We start from the raw sequence: 16,954 nt of genomic DNA on the forward strand, positions 1-16,954 counted from the left end.
AGGGGAAATGTGGCACGGGGGGGAGTGCATCACCCCCACCCTTAAAGCTGCACCACCACCACCTGCTGTCGAACCAACCCCCACCGGTTCCGTTCACATCCCTAGTGAGAACGTCACAGTGCCACATAGCAAATCAGATTTTGTTATGTAACAAAATCACAAAGCCAAATCAGAGTCTGGACAATGATTCCTGCCTTCACTCAGAATGGATGAACATTGTGGCTAAATTTTGCAGTACCCCCCCTGCCCCCACCGCCCCAAAACCTGGCTGCCATTCCACGCAAGGGGGCGCAGGCAGCTTGAGCATAAAATTTTAAGTCAATATACAATTCACGAAGTAACTTATTTTCTGCCAGTCAAATGTACTTTAAAGAAAAGCTGCTATTAACGCTGGGTTGATTTCTCCCAGCAGTGAAACATTTTTACAGTATTCTTCCTGCTAGAGATCAGCATATATCACACAAAGACTTTTTATGGCTGCTAGAAGAGATGGCTAATAAACCAGTTAAAATCCAATAACTGTAATGAACATTAAATCGTAGCCACAACTGATTGGAAGTAAGAGGCTCCCCAGGCAAACAGTTTATCTCATGGCAAAACTGTTCCTGGAATGCACTGCTTCATAGGAACATAGGAAGCTGCAATATACTGAGGGTATTCTCAAGATCAGTGGAAAGTGGGCCACAGATCGTGGGAACCACCAGGCTCGCAGGCGAGCCCGGTTTCCCCAAAGTGGGTAACCTGCTTAAATACCTCTCCCCTTAAACGGGGTAAGTGGAGCGAGCTCTCCGCTAACCCTGTTTTTTAAAAATCGTGTATTGTCGTGCCGCAGCTCCGCGCTGTGGCAGCACATGAGGAGACCCCTGGCCAGGCAGCTGCAAGCAGCCTCCCAGGCTCGGGGGTCTCTCCAGCATGCCTCACACGCAGCCTCCCGGGCTCGGGGTTCTCTCTACTTGTGCAGCGCATCCTGGGACTTCCAGGGGCTGCGCGGCCCCCGATCCCCACCTTCCCAGCCGGGAGTCGTGTGGGCAGCTGATCCGGCCGCCCAGCTATGAGCAGCTGCTCGTCTGCGGGGAGAGCGGGCTAAGCCCGCTCTGCCTGCAGACCCAGAAGGAGCTCTTCTAACGGATCGTGAGAAGAGCTTCAAGGTCTAATTAGGGCTAAAGTGTGAATGGCAGGTGCACACCCTTAAATACCCAATACACAAATTGAGGAGCCACACGGTCCAGGTGGGACTTCCAAGCACATGTGCACAGATGTTTGATATCAGGGGCGTAACTACCGTTAGGCAAGGGGAGACAGTCGTCTTGCGGCCCCACTGCCTTGAGGCCCCCCCCCAGAGGCACATCACATGATTCCCCACCCGCCTGTGTTGCATCCCCTATGAATTATGTTGAGTCTTTTGGAGATCGGCAGGAGCAGAGAGTAGCAGAGAATAAAACAACTAGATTCAATGTGAACTAGATATTCACTATATTCATAATGGGGATGTGAGTGTGAGTGCACTATATTGTGAAGTGTGTTTGTGTGTGTATATCAGTGAGGGGCCCATTTTTAAATCTTGTCTCTGAGCCCACTCCAACCTTGCTACACCCCTGTTTGATATAAAAGACCTTTCCTCTCCAACATGGAGATGGCCAGTCACCTTTAACAGCTGCCAATCAAAAAGCAGCAGTAATCAAAAGAACATAGGAAGTTGTCTTATACCAAGTCAGAGCATTGGTCCATTTAGTTCAGTATTGTCTACACTGACCAGTACAAGTTATTCTCCTAGGTTTCAGGCAGGAGTCTTTCCCAGCCCTACTGGAGATGCCAGGGATTGAACCTGTGACTTTCTGCATGCAAGCATATGCTTTACCGCTGAGCTATGGACCCATCCTGTAAGGGGAATATCTTACATCAGACAGGGTTCATATGTAGTTGCCCATTCAAGTGCAAACCAGGGCAGCTCCTGCTTAGCAAAGGGGACCATTCATGCTTACTACCACAAGACGTCTCTCCTCCTAGTTCTTGTTCAAGGAAAATAAGATTGTAGCTTGCATGCCTGGTTTTCACACATGCAGCTGGAAGCATTTATGTTAGCACTGATGTACCACTGGCAAATATTATCTAGGCCCTTTTCCCAGAGCCTGAAAGATGGAGCCAGGCGTTTGATTGCTTTTCTGTTTCTGCCTGCTCAGTTTCTCAAGAAAGGTGGGCGGGCCAGAGTTTGCTAAAGGGTTTTGTAAGCCATTAAATGGTGGGATTTAGTGAAGTCATTTGCATTATTAGAAATGGATCAGTTCTCCTCCTTTGTACCTTTACAAATACCCACTTGTGCCTTTGCTCCTGCATGTTTATTGGATGCAATAATTCTCCCCTTTGGTTCTCCTGTTTGTACAGACAGCGTATTGGATGAAACACTACGTTTGACAGCAGCACCTTTTATCAGCAGAGAAGTCCTTCAAGACATGTCTCTGAGACTGGCAGATGGCAGAGAATACAGCCTGAGAAAGGGAGATAGGCTTTGCCTCTTTCCATTTATAAGCCCTCAGATGGACCCCGAAATCCATGAGGAGCCAGAGGTAAGGCTGTGCCATTCAGAATCATGTTCCTGGTGGCAGTGTCCTCCGTGGATTCTCTTTGCTGCATGGTTTATCTAACAGCAGTTGTGCAAGCCTGTTGTTGGACTGCAACTCCCAGCTTCCCTGACTATTGGTCACTGTAGCTGGGAATCATGGGAGTTGTAGTCCAACAACAGCTTGAGGGCCAGAGTTGCGTAACCCTGCTCTAGAACTAGAGTTATCAACAGTCCCTTATTAGCAGGGATATCCCTTATTTCAGCCCAGAATTTTTGTGTGTCCCTTATGGGATGCCATTTGTCCCTTATTTTCTGCTAATGCGAAGAACCTATGGCTCAGATCAAACCAGTTATTTTCACTAATAATGAAATAATTAATGAGCTCCAACTCCTTTCCCTTGCCCTGTGTGAAACCTATTTTTACTGGCTAACAAAACTTTTCTTTTTAGAAAACAAAATTACATCGCACCCGGTTTGGCTAACCATGGTTATATCCATCAGCCGAGGAGAAGCCATCTAAGTTGTAACTAGTTTTAAGTTGAAAGTGGTAAAAACACATACAGCACTCAGGCTCCCAATTACTCCTGCATACACCCTGCCTTGTGAACCTTATTCGGCCAGTGGGATGTTGGCAACCCTACATTGAACTGAGAATGTGATAATGCAATGTGCAGCACCTTTGACTAGAGATGGGCACAAACCTATATTCACAAATTGAAACAGCATGATATTGGGATAGAAGCACACAACTTTTGCTCTCACAGCTCTTGATTTCAGCAGGGCTGTGTGCATTTCAGTATTTTTCATTTACTCCATACTAACATGGACGTAGCATTCTGAGAATTTCAACTTGCTTTAAAAAAAAAATCTAGCCTTTAAAGTGCTGACAAATATGCTTGGAAGTTTCTGGTGAAATCACAGGAGCCAGGAAGAAGGCTGAGTCTGAGCGAGATCTCTGCTTGCCAAGATAAAGGCATGGGTGCCCTGCAGTGTTTTTTGCCCATCCCATAATCAGTAGAACCAGAATGAATTATGCAAAAATATGCAAATTTTGAACCTTGTAATTTAAGCACATCTTATTTATATATATCTTTATATATATTTCTCTTAAGGTATACCGGTCGAAAATCCCATGCATGGCAGCTCTCATGAGAGTTTGCGAGCAGCTGCCCAGATAGCGACGGGGACAGGGGAGAAAATGGTGGTGATTGCTGGCCGGCTGGCAGGAAAAGAAAATGGCACTGAATGGTGGCGGCCAGCCAAAGAAAATGACGGGGGTGGGCAGGAGAAATGATGGGGGCAGCGGGCAGGCAGCTGGCCAAAGAAAGTGACGGGGGCAAGCAGGAGGGAAGAAGACGGGGGTGGTGTGGCAGGCAGGCAGGGGAAGAAGATGGACAGAGGTGGGCAGGGAAAGAAGGAGGTGGGCAAAAAAGCGGTGGGGGGGTGGGGGGAGAAAGTGGGGGCGGGCGAACTAGAGGCACAGATCCTCTGCGCCCAGCCCAGCTAGTTCTAAACAATACACTTATTGGCCAGCACCATGACTGGGAAGGCACGGTGCAATGGTGGTGTGTTCCAGACTAAAGCTGTGGCCATGCACATAGGGAGGGGGGGAAAACAATCTCCCCTTCCTCCTGAAGCTGCCTGTGCCACATGAAAATACGTCCCTGAAGCTCAGGGACATATTTCCGGGTGGCACAGGCAGCGGTAGGAGGGAGGGGGAGATAATTATTCTCCTTGCATACGCTGATGCTGCCTGTCTGGAATGCAACACTGCTGCATTGGTGCATTGTCAGTCAGCCGCTGGCCAATAAGTTCCTCTGCAGTTGATAATTTTCTATCGCTCAATCTGATCTCACTAATTCCCCAGTGCACCATGTGGACTAGAAGGCACAAGTATGTGGGGCAGCGTTCCCATTTAGGTTGGGGGTGTCAGGACATAGCGCAGTGTGTCTGACGCTCAAGAAGGTTGGCCTGGAGGATGCCTTTGATGTCACACTTCTCGCTCTTGGGAGTGCTTCCAGAAGTGTTTCTGTGAGTGATATCATAGTGGATCTATACATACTTGCTAACACTGATAAAACATGCTGACAAAAGAGCCACGGGCTTCTGTGCCTGTCTCTCAAAGGCTGGTTCATGCACACATCCCTTGAGTATGCCAAACGCAACAGCTGGCTGCTGAATGCAACCAACTCCATTGAAAAATATTGCATCGTGGGATGCAACTGTCTGTGATGCTAGGTCTGTGGTGGCTTGTTCACACATGCAGATGCCCCCTGGTATTGCAGTCATGTGTGAATCAGTCCTCTCACAAGACTGGCTCTCACGGGTTTGCCTAGAATTGAAAGTAGCAACTCCCTAGATATATATTAAAAGCTTAAAAATTGAATTGTGTAAACAATAATAAGTGTAGATCAGCAGTGGTTTTATTATGATGAGTAGAATTCCTCTTTGCCTGTTGCTTTAACCTAAGGCACTTCTGAAATATAGCAGATTGTCTTTCCCTCCCTCCTCCATTTTCCTGTTCTGCAGTCCCCTGTCAATTTCCCCTTCCTTAACAAAGATACAAACTGGGCTGGCTTGCTGTTATAAGCAACCTCCCAGGGACCATTATGGGGGAAATGATGCTGTTATTATAATAACCAAGTCTCATTAAATCATTGTTTGTAAGGTTACATGATGCACACCTGCATCCCCAGAAACAAATAAATTACCATGCTCTATTCCAGGGTTTTAAAAAAAAGGTTAAAAAAGCAGCTCTGCTTAGCAAAAACCTATGGCTTAGTTTGGAATAGGAAGGGAGGATTTCTGATCAAAGTTAGAAAAAAGCATGTTACCCTGATCACAGTTTACTGACTGATGTGTTGGGGGCATGTGCAGCCCCAATGGGAGCGGATACATAAATGCTCTCTAATCACAATGGAAACAATGGAAGTAGCATTGCACAAGTGCCATTTAAAGCAGTTGCACGTGTGCTATCTTGCACAGCATTGCCAGAGCTGCCTTCCACATGCACAACAGTTGACGTGTTGTACAAGGCCCCCACTGACTACATGTCGACCACCATTTTTATTTTTATTTTTTGACCACATTCATGCATTGCTGATTAGAGATGCTCTCCTCTTCTCGTCCATCCAGGTCTGAACTGGACCTTCCTACCGTGACTGGTCTTGGCCCTAGCTAAGGTGTGACAGGTTTGTACCTGTCTTCCCTTAGTGCGTTGCTTAGAGATTAGAAGTGACCAATCCTAGGTTAAGGCAAATCATTGTTTGCTGTTTTGTCCATACCTGGCAAACTATGGTTTGTTACAAACTACAACTGGAAGCTTCTACTCTCTCCACGTGGGAGGAAAGAGATATAATCCCAAGGCTTGTGTCTGATTGTTCCTTTGATAGCAAACCGTGATTTGCCATTCTTTATTTTTGAATGGACCGATTTTTACATTCATATCCAGCTCTTCCTGCAAGAAACCCAGAGCAGTGTACATGTTTATGCACAAGCGCGCAGGGCATACTAGGGAGACCCCCGAGCCGGGAGGCTACTCACGAGCAGATAGCCCGGGATAAGGGGTAGGCTACAGGAGTGGGTTAGCCGCTCCAGAACCACCGGGCTTGGCTGCAAGCCTGGTGGTTCTGACGATCACAAAAATCGATTTTTGTGATCTTAAGAATAGCCCCCTTGTCTAGTACTCTAACCGCTACAACAGTATGCACACCTCTATGTCCGAATTGTCCCATTAGGATTTGGCAGATGGCCATCTTTTTTCTTTTTTTTAAGTTGAGTTCCTAAATATCAATTTTGAAGTCTCACATGACTTAAATTATTGCATTTTAGGTAGCAGTTACCTTCATTGTAAAGGACATTTATTCCCCTTTTGCACTTCTTATTTTTCAGCAATTCAAATATGACAGATTCCTCAATGCTGATGGCACTAAAAAAACAGATTTCTACAAAAGAGGGGGAAAGCTCAAGTATTACAACATGCCGTGGGGAGCGGGAATCAATGTCTGCATTGGAAAGTTCCTTGCAGTCAATAGCATGAAACAGTAAGTGAAGATGTAACATTGATGAAATGTCCATCTCTTAACTGCAGAATTGATCCAAAGAAGCCAACATGGGTTAGTAGCTGAAACTGAACCTCTCAAATAAACAGCAGACGTGTTTATCCAATTCCGTTTCAGTTGCTTCTTGGTGTGAATAGCCATTTGTAGAACTACTGAAGAAATCTACATCTGCTTCAAAATCCATATCTATACAATGAACTAGTCCCCACCCCACCGCTGCCCAATAGATTAGGCCTGCAGAATTAGAAGCATAGGAAGCTGCCATATACTGAGTCAGGCCATTGGTCCATCTAGCTCAGTATTGTCTACAAAGACTTGTAGCAGCTTCTCTAAGGTTGCAGGCTGGAGTCTCTCTCAGCCCCATTATTATTATTATTATTATTATTATTATTATTATTATTATTATTATTAGATTTCTATACCGCCCTTCCAAAAATGGCTCAGGGCGGTTTACATAGAGAGATGACAAATAAATAAGATGGCTCCCTGTCCCCAAAGGGCTCACATTCTAAAAAGAAACATAAGACAGACACCAGCAACAGTCACTGGAGGTACTGTGCTGGGGGTGGAGAGGGCCAGTTACTCTCCCCCTGCTAAATAAAGAGAATCACCACGGTAAAAGGTGCCTCTTTGCCCAGTTAGCAGGGGAGATGCCAGGAAGGGCATCTTGGTGCTCTTCCCAGAGTGGTCCCATCCCCTAAGGGGAATATCTTACAGTGCTCACATATGCAGTCTCCCATTCAAGTACAAACCAGGGCATACCCTGCTTAGCAAAGGGGACAATTCATGCTTGCTACCACAAGACCAAAACTCCTTAGCTGCACCAAGCCAAATGCAACTTGCCAGCTATTAATTGTGGCCAGCTGGAAGCTTGTTGATCCACACTCACCCTGCTTTCTCCAGGCAGACTGCAGAATCATGACGTCTGTTAACACACTCTCCCCTCCGACTTCTTGTGTTACATGGCTGGTGTGCTGCGCTTAGCTCACTGGGTGACAAATTGTACAGGCCGACCCTGGGTAGGAAAGCCTCAAATGCGCCTTTAGGGATGCAGTGTTACTAACTGTCCCTTGCCTCCAGACAGCTGTATCATAACAGATCCATTATTTATACCATTGGCTCTGCTTTGGAGGAGCAGCGTACATGATGGTTCCCAAGTGATTTCCCACCCAGGCAATTTACAGCCCAGACCTCTAGAAATGCTCTTTACTAGCTATCATTTTACAACCTGGGTTAGATGGTTTTTTAAAAGGGTTTAAAAAGGTTGGATAACATCAAGGGTTGGTTATTAGCTATGATAATTAAATGGAACCTCTGCATGCAGGGACATGACCTACTCAGTCATGGTGCCTCAGTTTGGAATGTCCCACCTCCGCTTTTTTCACACGGCATGAGTTTACTGCAAAAGTTTACTGTGAGTTCGAAGTTGCCCCCAAAAATGGATGCAAAAAGGGTGGATTTTTTTACCCTGGATATAATTTGGGCTACGCTCTAACACGCAGTGAAAAACCTGAACGCACACCCTCCATTCCGGAGCAGATGTGAGCTAAAAGCCCTGTGTGAAAAACGCCCTGGGGAGATTTACCTCCCTGTTTTCAAGCATCCACTTGCTGAAATCTCCTTTTTCTTTTGCCTTTTTATTAACTGGTTGTAATGAATTGTTTATAACTATCTGCTCCTTTTTCATTGTTCTGTTATCATCACTGCAACATGATTGTATAGGTTTATTACTTTTTAAAGGATTTATTTTTGACCGTATCACTTTTAAAATTGTTAGCTGCTTTGTGAGGGCATTGGCCTACAGGGCGGGGTCTTAACCTTCAAATGTCAGAGGCTGGGAGCAAATGTCCTTTTTGTTCCCTGCTTTTGAGCTTCTAGAGACACCTGGTTGGCTGCTGCTGGGAATGGGATGCTGGGTTAGGAAAAACAATTCTTAAGGCTATTCTCATGAGCAGCCTAACCCGGGCAAGGACAGCCCAGCGGGGGTTAGGCTGCTTGTGGGGCAGCACCGGAATCAGGGCCGATCCCTGTGCTGCCCCCTCACCTAACCCTATTTCAAACCCAGGCCTTTAGCTAGGGTTAGGGGTGTGAACGTGCCCTTAACCCCAGCACTGGGATCGTGTGTATGCTTGGGCTGCATGCAAGAGTGCCCGGCTGAGGGGGCACCCTCAATGCACTGCGCTCCTAGCAAAGCACATTGAGGGATGCCAGAAGACGTCCTCTCACTCGTGTGCCGCAGCGCGTGGCAGAGCCTGGACAGGGATGGAGATCGTGCGCAGGGAGGCAGGCAGGAGCCCACTAGCCCTCCGCCCCGCCAGCAAAAATGGTTGTGTGCACAACCTTCTTGTGTTTATATTTTAGGTAGATTGGCTGTGGGTGGGTGGATTGATGATGTTATCCATAACGTCCATGGGCTTTTCCACACAGTAGGCTCACTCACACAACATAGCCAGGGTAGGAGAGCCATGCACACTACTGTGAAATCAAACTTCAAGATAGGGACATAGGAAGCTGCCGTATACTGAGTCAGACCATTTGTCCATCTAGCTCAGTATTGTCAACACAGACTGGCAGCAGCTCCTCCAAGGCTTCAGGCAGGAATCTCAGCCCTATCTTGGAGAAGCCAGAGAGGAAACTTGAAACCTTCGGCTCTTCCCAGAGCGGCTCCGTCCGCTGAGGGGAATATCTTACAGTGCTCACATGTGGTCTCCCATTCAAATGCAAGCAGGGTGGACCATGCTTAGCTAGGGGGACAAGTCATGCTTGCTACCACAAGACCAGCTCTCCTCTTCCAATAGGATAGGAGGAGGGGAGAATGGTTGTATGGGAGGCGGGAGCTGGGTAAGACGGGCTTAACTACCTGCATTCTGTCCCCAGCATTTTATCAAGGGTGGTTGAAAAGCCATCCTACCCAGCCCTTGTCTCCCACCCAATCACTCTTCCTTCCTCCTACCTTGAAGTTTGGGTTCATACACTCAGAGATTGGGAGCACATGTGGCTCTCCTACCCTGGACACACTTCTCTGTTTAGTGTCCTGTGAACAAGCCTAATGTTTATTCCATATCTTTCAAAGCTCCCAGCTTACTTGACGCTGGGCTCTCCCTCAGCCTCCCTGTGCCAGTGTTGGGTTCTGAAGAAACTCGTCATCCCTCCTTGCAAGTTTAGGCACTACAGCCAGCAGGGACATAGGGAGCTTGGTGGGAACTGGGGGACAAAGTGGGACCGGCAGCTCCCTTGCCCCCTGGGTGTTCCTGCGTGCACACAAAGTGTACACGCGCCCTAAACACATCCAGGCATACCTCCCACATCTTACATCAGATGCAAGGGGGGTGGGTGCAGTGCCAAGAACGGGGCTGTGACAGCCCCGACAGGGGCCAATGTCTGGTAGTAGGGAGAGTCCATCTCTCCCCAGCTGGCATTGAGGGGCATGCCTTGTGCTCCCAACTGGCAAGCACTTTGCTCACTGGCTGGGTGCGGGAGGGGGTAAGTGGGTGCCCTGGATGAGGGGGGGAGCCCCCAGACCCTTAGGGCCTGGGGGCAATTGTTCCCCTTTGCTCAACGGTCGCTACGCCCCTGACAGCCAGACGTGAAGCACTTCCTTGTGCTATTTTTGCAGTGCCGTCTGTCAGGCCATCTCCCAACTCTTTTCCCATATCTTTTCATGACCACTTTAAAGTGGCTTGTGTTCCTCATCCAACAAACTGACTTATTGGAGGGTCTGAAGCGGGCCAATATCTTAGATTCTACTGACCTGATCATTTTATCATTTCAGGTGCATCTTCCTCCTCTTAAGTCACTTTGATTTGGAGCTGAAGGACCCCAATGCAAAGATCCCAGGTTTTGACAAAGAAAGATACGGCTTTGGAATGTTGCAACCAGACAGTGACGTAATAGTTCAATATAAACGGAAAGATCAGTAAAAATGGTGCCCTTCCAGCTTGTAACGAAGTTATTCTAGATATTCCTTCTTGTTTTGTGAGAAGACAGCAACTCTTTGGTTTCCGTTGAAATTGATCTATACAGACATTGAAAAGGGATGTTTTATGTGTTCTCAGTTGAATTTGTAACTTTTTAATGTGGTTTTAGCTTGGTCTTTTAACTTGTTTAATTTTATTGTTGTTTTTATTGCTCTATGTTGTATCTATTTTATTAATGTTGTGAGCAGCCCAAAGCAATAGTGTACTGGAGGGTCAGGGTATAAATATTTTACATACAGTAATGAGGACATTTTGAATTGTTCTCTGTTGCATCCATAAGCTGCTCATGTGCAAAGCTTCACCCTGTGAACCCTAGCAGAAATACACTTTTGCTACTACATTTGCTTAAGTCTTTGGAAACCATACTGACTCGGTTCACATGTATCACTATGTGAGTGAGCCATGGACTTGCACGCTCCCCTCTTCTCCTTTTTTACATGCAAGAGAAGGAGAGTGAAAGCTTCCACTTCCGCTTTAAGCATAGTTCCTCATTAGCGATTAACTGAGCAACTGGGATGTGATAACCAACTAGAGCAGAGGTGGCCAACTTGAGGCTCTCCAGCTGTGGTGAAACACAACTCCCACCTTCCCCAGGTCCTGGGTTGTTCAAACTCTAGAACAAGGCTATACAACATACGGCCCACTGCCACAGTGGTGCTGAGCAACTTGGACCTGGCGAGCAGGCCGCAGGGCAGAGGCGTATCTAGGGGAAATAGCGCCTAGGGCAAACACTGAAATTGCGCCCCCTGTCCAGACATCTGACACCCATCTTTGAGATAACTTTACCATAATATCAACTGAAAAATACAAGTCAGGCTCGTTAATCTTTTAATATTTCAAAAACTATTTTAGCAGTGGACTTAGCCAGACCAAAAAATGCTGGAAAACTACAAATTTCAGTATGCTGGGGCGCATGAAATACCCAAATACTATGTGGAGGTGTACTTGGAAAACTAAACAGAAGTGCCTGTCTAATTCTCTACTATGTATTGTAGCATCACCATTACATAAGTTTTAAAAATCAGTGGAGAATTTGACTTTTCCCAGATACTCTGTAAATAATTAAAGGATATGCAGAGTAAACTGTGTCACTGCTTGGAATATATTCTAGTCTTTCAGAAAGACAGTTAAAATGAGAGAAAGAGAGCAAGAAACTCCCAGTAGGCCTTAATATTAAGGATTTCACACTGATTCAAAGACAAATTCACCATTAATAGCCATATTAGCAAGACATCACATTTAACTCACTTATCACAAGAAGCAAAGTAAGAGCAAATGAATACAATCCTAGCTCATAAGCATCAGCTCAGTATTCACAAGCCCTGATTCTCTGTACATAGTCCCAATCTGAATATGTGTACAGTGACTTATATTATATATTATTATTTTTTAACCTGTAGCCCCTTCGGGGGGCTTCCTAAAGTCTGGGGGGTTTGCAAAGGTTCCTCCTCCCCCAATGGCCTCTAGGGCCTCGCAGGTACCATTTGAGCATGTGCAGTGGCCATTTTTAAAAATCTTTTTTTTAAAAATGGCCACTGAAACCAAAATGGCCACCACGCATGCTCAAATGGCCTCTGCAAGGCCTGGCATGACCTAGGGCCTCACAGAGGCCATTTGAGCATGCACGGTAGCCATTTTGTTTTTGGCAGCCATTTAAAACAAAATTACAAAATGGCACCCCCCTTCAAGTGGCGCCCAGGGCACGTGCCCTGCCTGCCCTACCCCTAGATACGCCCCTGTCGCAGGGGGTCAGGCAGGCGGCAGGAGTGGAGGAGAGGCAGTGTGCTACTGTGAGTGTGAGCATGCTGCCACCATGCCCGGCCAGCCACCTCCCCACTGCCGCTCACCCTGGCTCCCAAGCCCCGCTGCTGGAGTTGGGGCCTGGAGCTTCCTGGGAATGATGGAGACACAGGATGCACACACACCCTCATTCCCAGAAGGCTCCCAGCTGGGCAGGAGCACCAGAATCCACGCAGATCCTGGCGCTCCACACAAGCAGCCTAGCCCAGGCTAGGCTGTTCTTGAGAACAGCCTCTTTGATTGTGTGAATGACCTCATAGAGTATTCCATTTTATCCCCATTACAACTGTGTGAGGTAGGCTAGACTGAGAGAGAATAGCCTGGTTCAAACCTGATAGCCTGGTTCTTGCAGAGCAGAGAAGAAGACTTGGGTGCTTTCCAGACTAACTGCTCAACAGCAGCAAAATGCCTCCATTCAGGCAAGTCACATTTGAAACATAAACAGCAGGGGGAGCAGTCTCATGGAAACTAACAACCTGAAAAAACCAGAAACCTCCTTACGCCGGATATACGATGTCCTAGCTCTATATCGCAGGGATTAAATTAGAACCAAGGCATTGGCAATGTGAATGGCACCCTGCTGTCTGCAGAGGGACTGTGGTTTCACAATGCAGGAAGTGTGGAAGCACACTCCATGAGATCCGACATGACCCCGTTGCAGGGTCTAATCTGGAAAGCGCCAAGAAAGTGAACGTGTTTGCTTCCACTTTTGAGAACTTCTGTTCTGCGTTACGTACGAACTCAATGAACTGCAGTGAAGTCTGTGAACTGTGGCTTGTTGTAGAGCAGGGGTGCACAACTCAAATGCCCCGGTGGGCCGAAACCAACCGTGAATTGATGTGCGGGGGCTGAGGTCAATTTTTAGGGCACTGATCACTGAATTAAGATTTAAAATGAATAAAAATATTGACTTATTATGAAAGTAATATTCACACAGAGAGAGAGAGAAACACACTGCACTTTCCCCATCACAGAGGATGGGGCAGTAATTCAGTGGCAGAGCCCCTGCTTTGCATCTCCAGGTTTTGCATCTCCCACCCAGCCTAAGCCCACTCCTTAGCCCAGCTCTTAAACAAGGTTAAAGGTGTGAGCACACCCTTAACCAGGCTGCTGGGATTGTGCATCTCCTCGGACACAGAGATGGGTGCCTAGAGCGCGGTGCCTTTGGGATATCCAGCAGCACGGATCATGTGGGTGTGCTGTTTTGTTTGCATGCTGAAGAAACGAAGACTGAAGAGCTGGTCTTGTGGTGGCAAGCATGACTTGTCCCCTTAGCTAAGCAGGGTCCACCCTGGTTGCAGATGAAAGGGAGACTAGAAGTGTGAGCACAGTAAGATATTCCCCTTAGGGGATGGAGCCGCTCTGGGAAGAAAAGAAAGTTTCAAGTTCCCTCCCTGGCTTCTCCAAGATAGGGCTGAGAGAGATTCTTGCCTGCAACCTTAGAGAAGCCGCTGCCAGTTTGTGAAGACAATACTGAGCTAGATAGACCAATGGACTGACTCAGTGTATGGCAGCTTCCTATGTCTGGGGGAAGGTAGGTTGAACCTTGCCTTCCCCACCCCACCCTCTCCGCCCTGGTATTGGTCATGAGAACAAACTTTAAAACTATGTTCCACCGAGGTTTGGGAGCTGTCTGTGCTCCCAATTTTTGGTTGTGTGGAAGCAAGGTAGGAGGAAAAGCTACCCAGGTTTTCCTCCTACCTTGCTTCCCCACAACGGAAAATAGGGAGCACACACAAACCTGGGTAGAACACAGTTTCTGATTGTGTGAATGACCTCAGTTTTTGGTTGTGTGAATGACCTCACTATGTTGTTTATTAAGAATATTGTTATAACATCATGATTTTATAATTATTATAATAAAGAATATATACAACATTCAGCATCCTGAATATCTCCACTTCCATTTTTAAATAAAGTAAGTTCCTAGTCCTTAAACTTGCCAAGGTAAGCTCTAAAGTGGATGGGCAATGCTTGGTCAGATTTCTAAAGGTGGAGGAGGGAGGGACCTCAATAGGATGTCCATTGGCCAAAGGGTTTGGCTTTGGTGTCTTCTGACAGCCTTTCCCCATGACAATCAGCAGTAGAGTAAGGCTACTTCTCAAGAGTGTGTTTATACAGGATTGTACCATTTCAGACTGCAAGTGGAGATGCCACTTTGAATGCTCTCCTATATTAGAAACAAATTACCTGCCAGTAGAAAGTTAGCACTTCAAGGATAAATTTTCCACCCCATTCCTTTCCCTTTTGTGCTGGTTTTCTATTTGCAGGGAGTTTTTAATGAAGAGGAGCATTCAGAAATGAGACCTCTCTCTTACAGTCTAAAGTGGTATATTCCACGCTACCACCTCAGCTTTTCACACTTCATTCTGCTGCAGGTATAAACTAGGCCTGTAATATACAAACTGAAGAAATCTGTGGGGATATCCGCAGGGGTGGAGAGAAGGCAGGGTTCAACCTACCTTCCCCCAGAAGTCCACTTTGAGCCCCTGTGGCGTGCAAAGCATGCTCCTGCATGACCAGCGCTGCCAAGAGCAGTGTGGACAACTATCCGCGCTGCTCCCAGCAGTGCGAGTAAAACAAGGCCAGGACTCGTCCTGGCCTCCGAGAATCCCGCAGTGCACAGAGCACTGGGGGATTGCACCAGGAGGCAGGCGTTCTAGGCGCCCATCTCTGTGTCAGCATGAGCTGCAAGCAGCTAGTGCTGACATATGATCCCAGGAGCCTGGTTAAGGGCACATTAACTTTGGCTAAGAGCCAGACTTCAACGCTCGGTTTGGCACCCCAGCTGCACCACCAGGACCTGCACAGATCCCAGTGGTGGGTTTGGCTGCTCATGAGAACAGCCTCTGCGAGTTTCTTGAGATGCGTGATATATGCAGATTAAGAACATAAGAACAGCCCTGCTGGATCAGGCCCAAGGCCCATCCAGTCCAGCATCCTCTTTCACACCGTGGCCCACCAGATGCTTCTGGGGAGCCCACAGGCAAGAGGTATGTGCAAGCCCTCTCTCCTGCTGTTGCTCATAATTTTAAAGATTGTGGAATTCAGCTTTTTGGGGGGGGGGCACATAATTTAGATGCTTTGAGTGCAGGACAAACACAATCCTGCTTAATAGCTGCTGCTTTTACAACTGTGAGGTTTTTAGACTTTAATTTAGCCACGCATCCAGTGTTTTGTTCTTTTCCGAAGTATGTCCTGGTATCACAGATTGGATTTCTTTTCCTTTACTGTATTTGTCCTCACTGCCCTCAGCCCAATTCACATGTTTTATAGCTATTCTGGGAATAGACACATTTAGTAAATGTCCTTTGCACCTCTGTAACAAACTCTTTGAATTTGCATTAAACCCCAAGGCTCCTGATATCTAATGGCTGCAGCAGTGAACCTTTAAATTACAGCAAGTGGCAATTTTACAGATTGTAAATTTACCCAAGAGGCAGTGGAAATCCACATCACTGTGAGAGAAGACAATTTATCGTGAAACTTCTATTCCAGAGCAATTTGACCTTGGCATAATTGGTGGCTCCTAAGATGTGGGGTGTCGCCTGGTGACCCTGCCTGTAGCTTTAAGAGCTTTGTGGTTCTTGTCTCAACTCCAGAGTGCAAATGGTCTATTTGTTGGAGATGAACTTCCAGTGCATCGACCTTTTGCACCAACTGTCCTAATGACCACTAGGGGCATTGGGAGTAGAGACAGCGAGTCAGGGTCTCCCTATCTGTCCCTACTCTATGACCCCTGAACTGACTCTGCAGCACTTCCTGGGCTGAGTCACAATCCTTCCTTTCCTCCTAGAGAGCAGATGGAAACATCTCTCTCTCTCCTGACCTATCCACTATGTAGTCCTTTAGATTAGAGATAGGTCTTTCCTATCGAAGTGTATTTAACCAATAAATATTTAGTGTTTAGTCATACAAGGATCTCCATGTCTTTTCTTTAAATATCCAAACCATCCTCTGCTACCCACTCTGTAACTGGAGTGTGTGCTCATTCCTTAGTGCTCTGCTGTTTTGCCTATTGTGGGTAAAAATCAACAACCTCTAACACTATTCATCCACCTACCATAGGAAAGAAGAATCTCGTCCAGTGTTCTTCATTGTAAGGCCCAGGAAACAGTGGAAGCTCCCATGAACCTTCAGATATGCTCCCTGCTTAATTGGACTTGTGCAAAGCTTCAGCCAGCTGAATATTCTGCACAGTTCCCCTGGCACCATGTGGAGATGACCGTTCTTACCATGCAGTGCAGCACTGCCCAGTGCCAGTAAGTAAAGTGTACCGTCAAGTTGATTTTGACTCCTGGAGCCCTGTGGTTTTCTTTTGGTAGAATATAGTAGGGGTTTACCATTACCTCCTCACGCACAGTATGAGACGATGCCTTTCAGCATCTTCCTATATCTCTGCTGCCCAATATAGTACCAGCAGGATAGGGGTTCCATTAAGGGAAATGGAGTCCTCTTGCGCTATGCACCATCTTGGAAGGCATGCACAGAGTGCAGGGAAATTTAGCTCTCCTTCCCAGAGCTTTCCCCACAGAGCTCTTAAAAGGAGGTGCACT

General features: G+C 46.8%; 1 protein-coding gene across 2 annotated transcripts in view; it reads left to right on the plus strand.

Annotated features, from left to right (window-relative positions):
- The window catches only part of PTGIS (prostaglandin I2 synthase), a 73,808-nt gene extending 59,525 nt beyond the window's left edge, over positions 1–14,283 (plus strand). For both annotated transcript variants that reach the window (XM_053247979.1, XM_053247978.1), the window contains exons 9-11: positions 2,383–2,564; positions 6,452–6,603; positions 10,394–14,283. In XM_053247979.1, the coding sequence (XP_053103954.1) occupies positions 2,383–2,564; positions 6,452–6,603; positions 10,394–10,541 (482 nt within the window). In that variant the 3' untranslated portion in view covers positions 10,542–14,283. The remainder of the gene's footprint in view (positions 1–2,382; positions 2,565–6,451; positions 6,604–10,393) is intronic.
- The last annotated feature ends 2,671 nt before the right edge of the window (positions 14,284–16,954 follow it).

Source organism: Hemicordylus capensis, chromosome 4 (genome assembly GCF_027244095.1).
Source record: "Hemicordylus capensis ecotype Gifberg chromosome 4, rHemCap1.1.pri, whole genome shotgun sequence".
NCBI lineage: Eukaryota > Metazoa > Chordata > Lepidosauria > Squamata > Cordylidae > Hemicordylus > Hemicordylus capensis.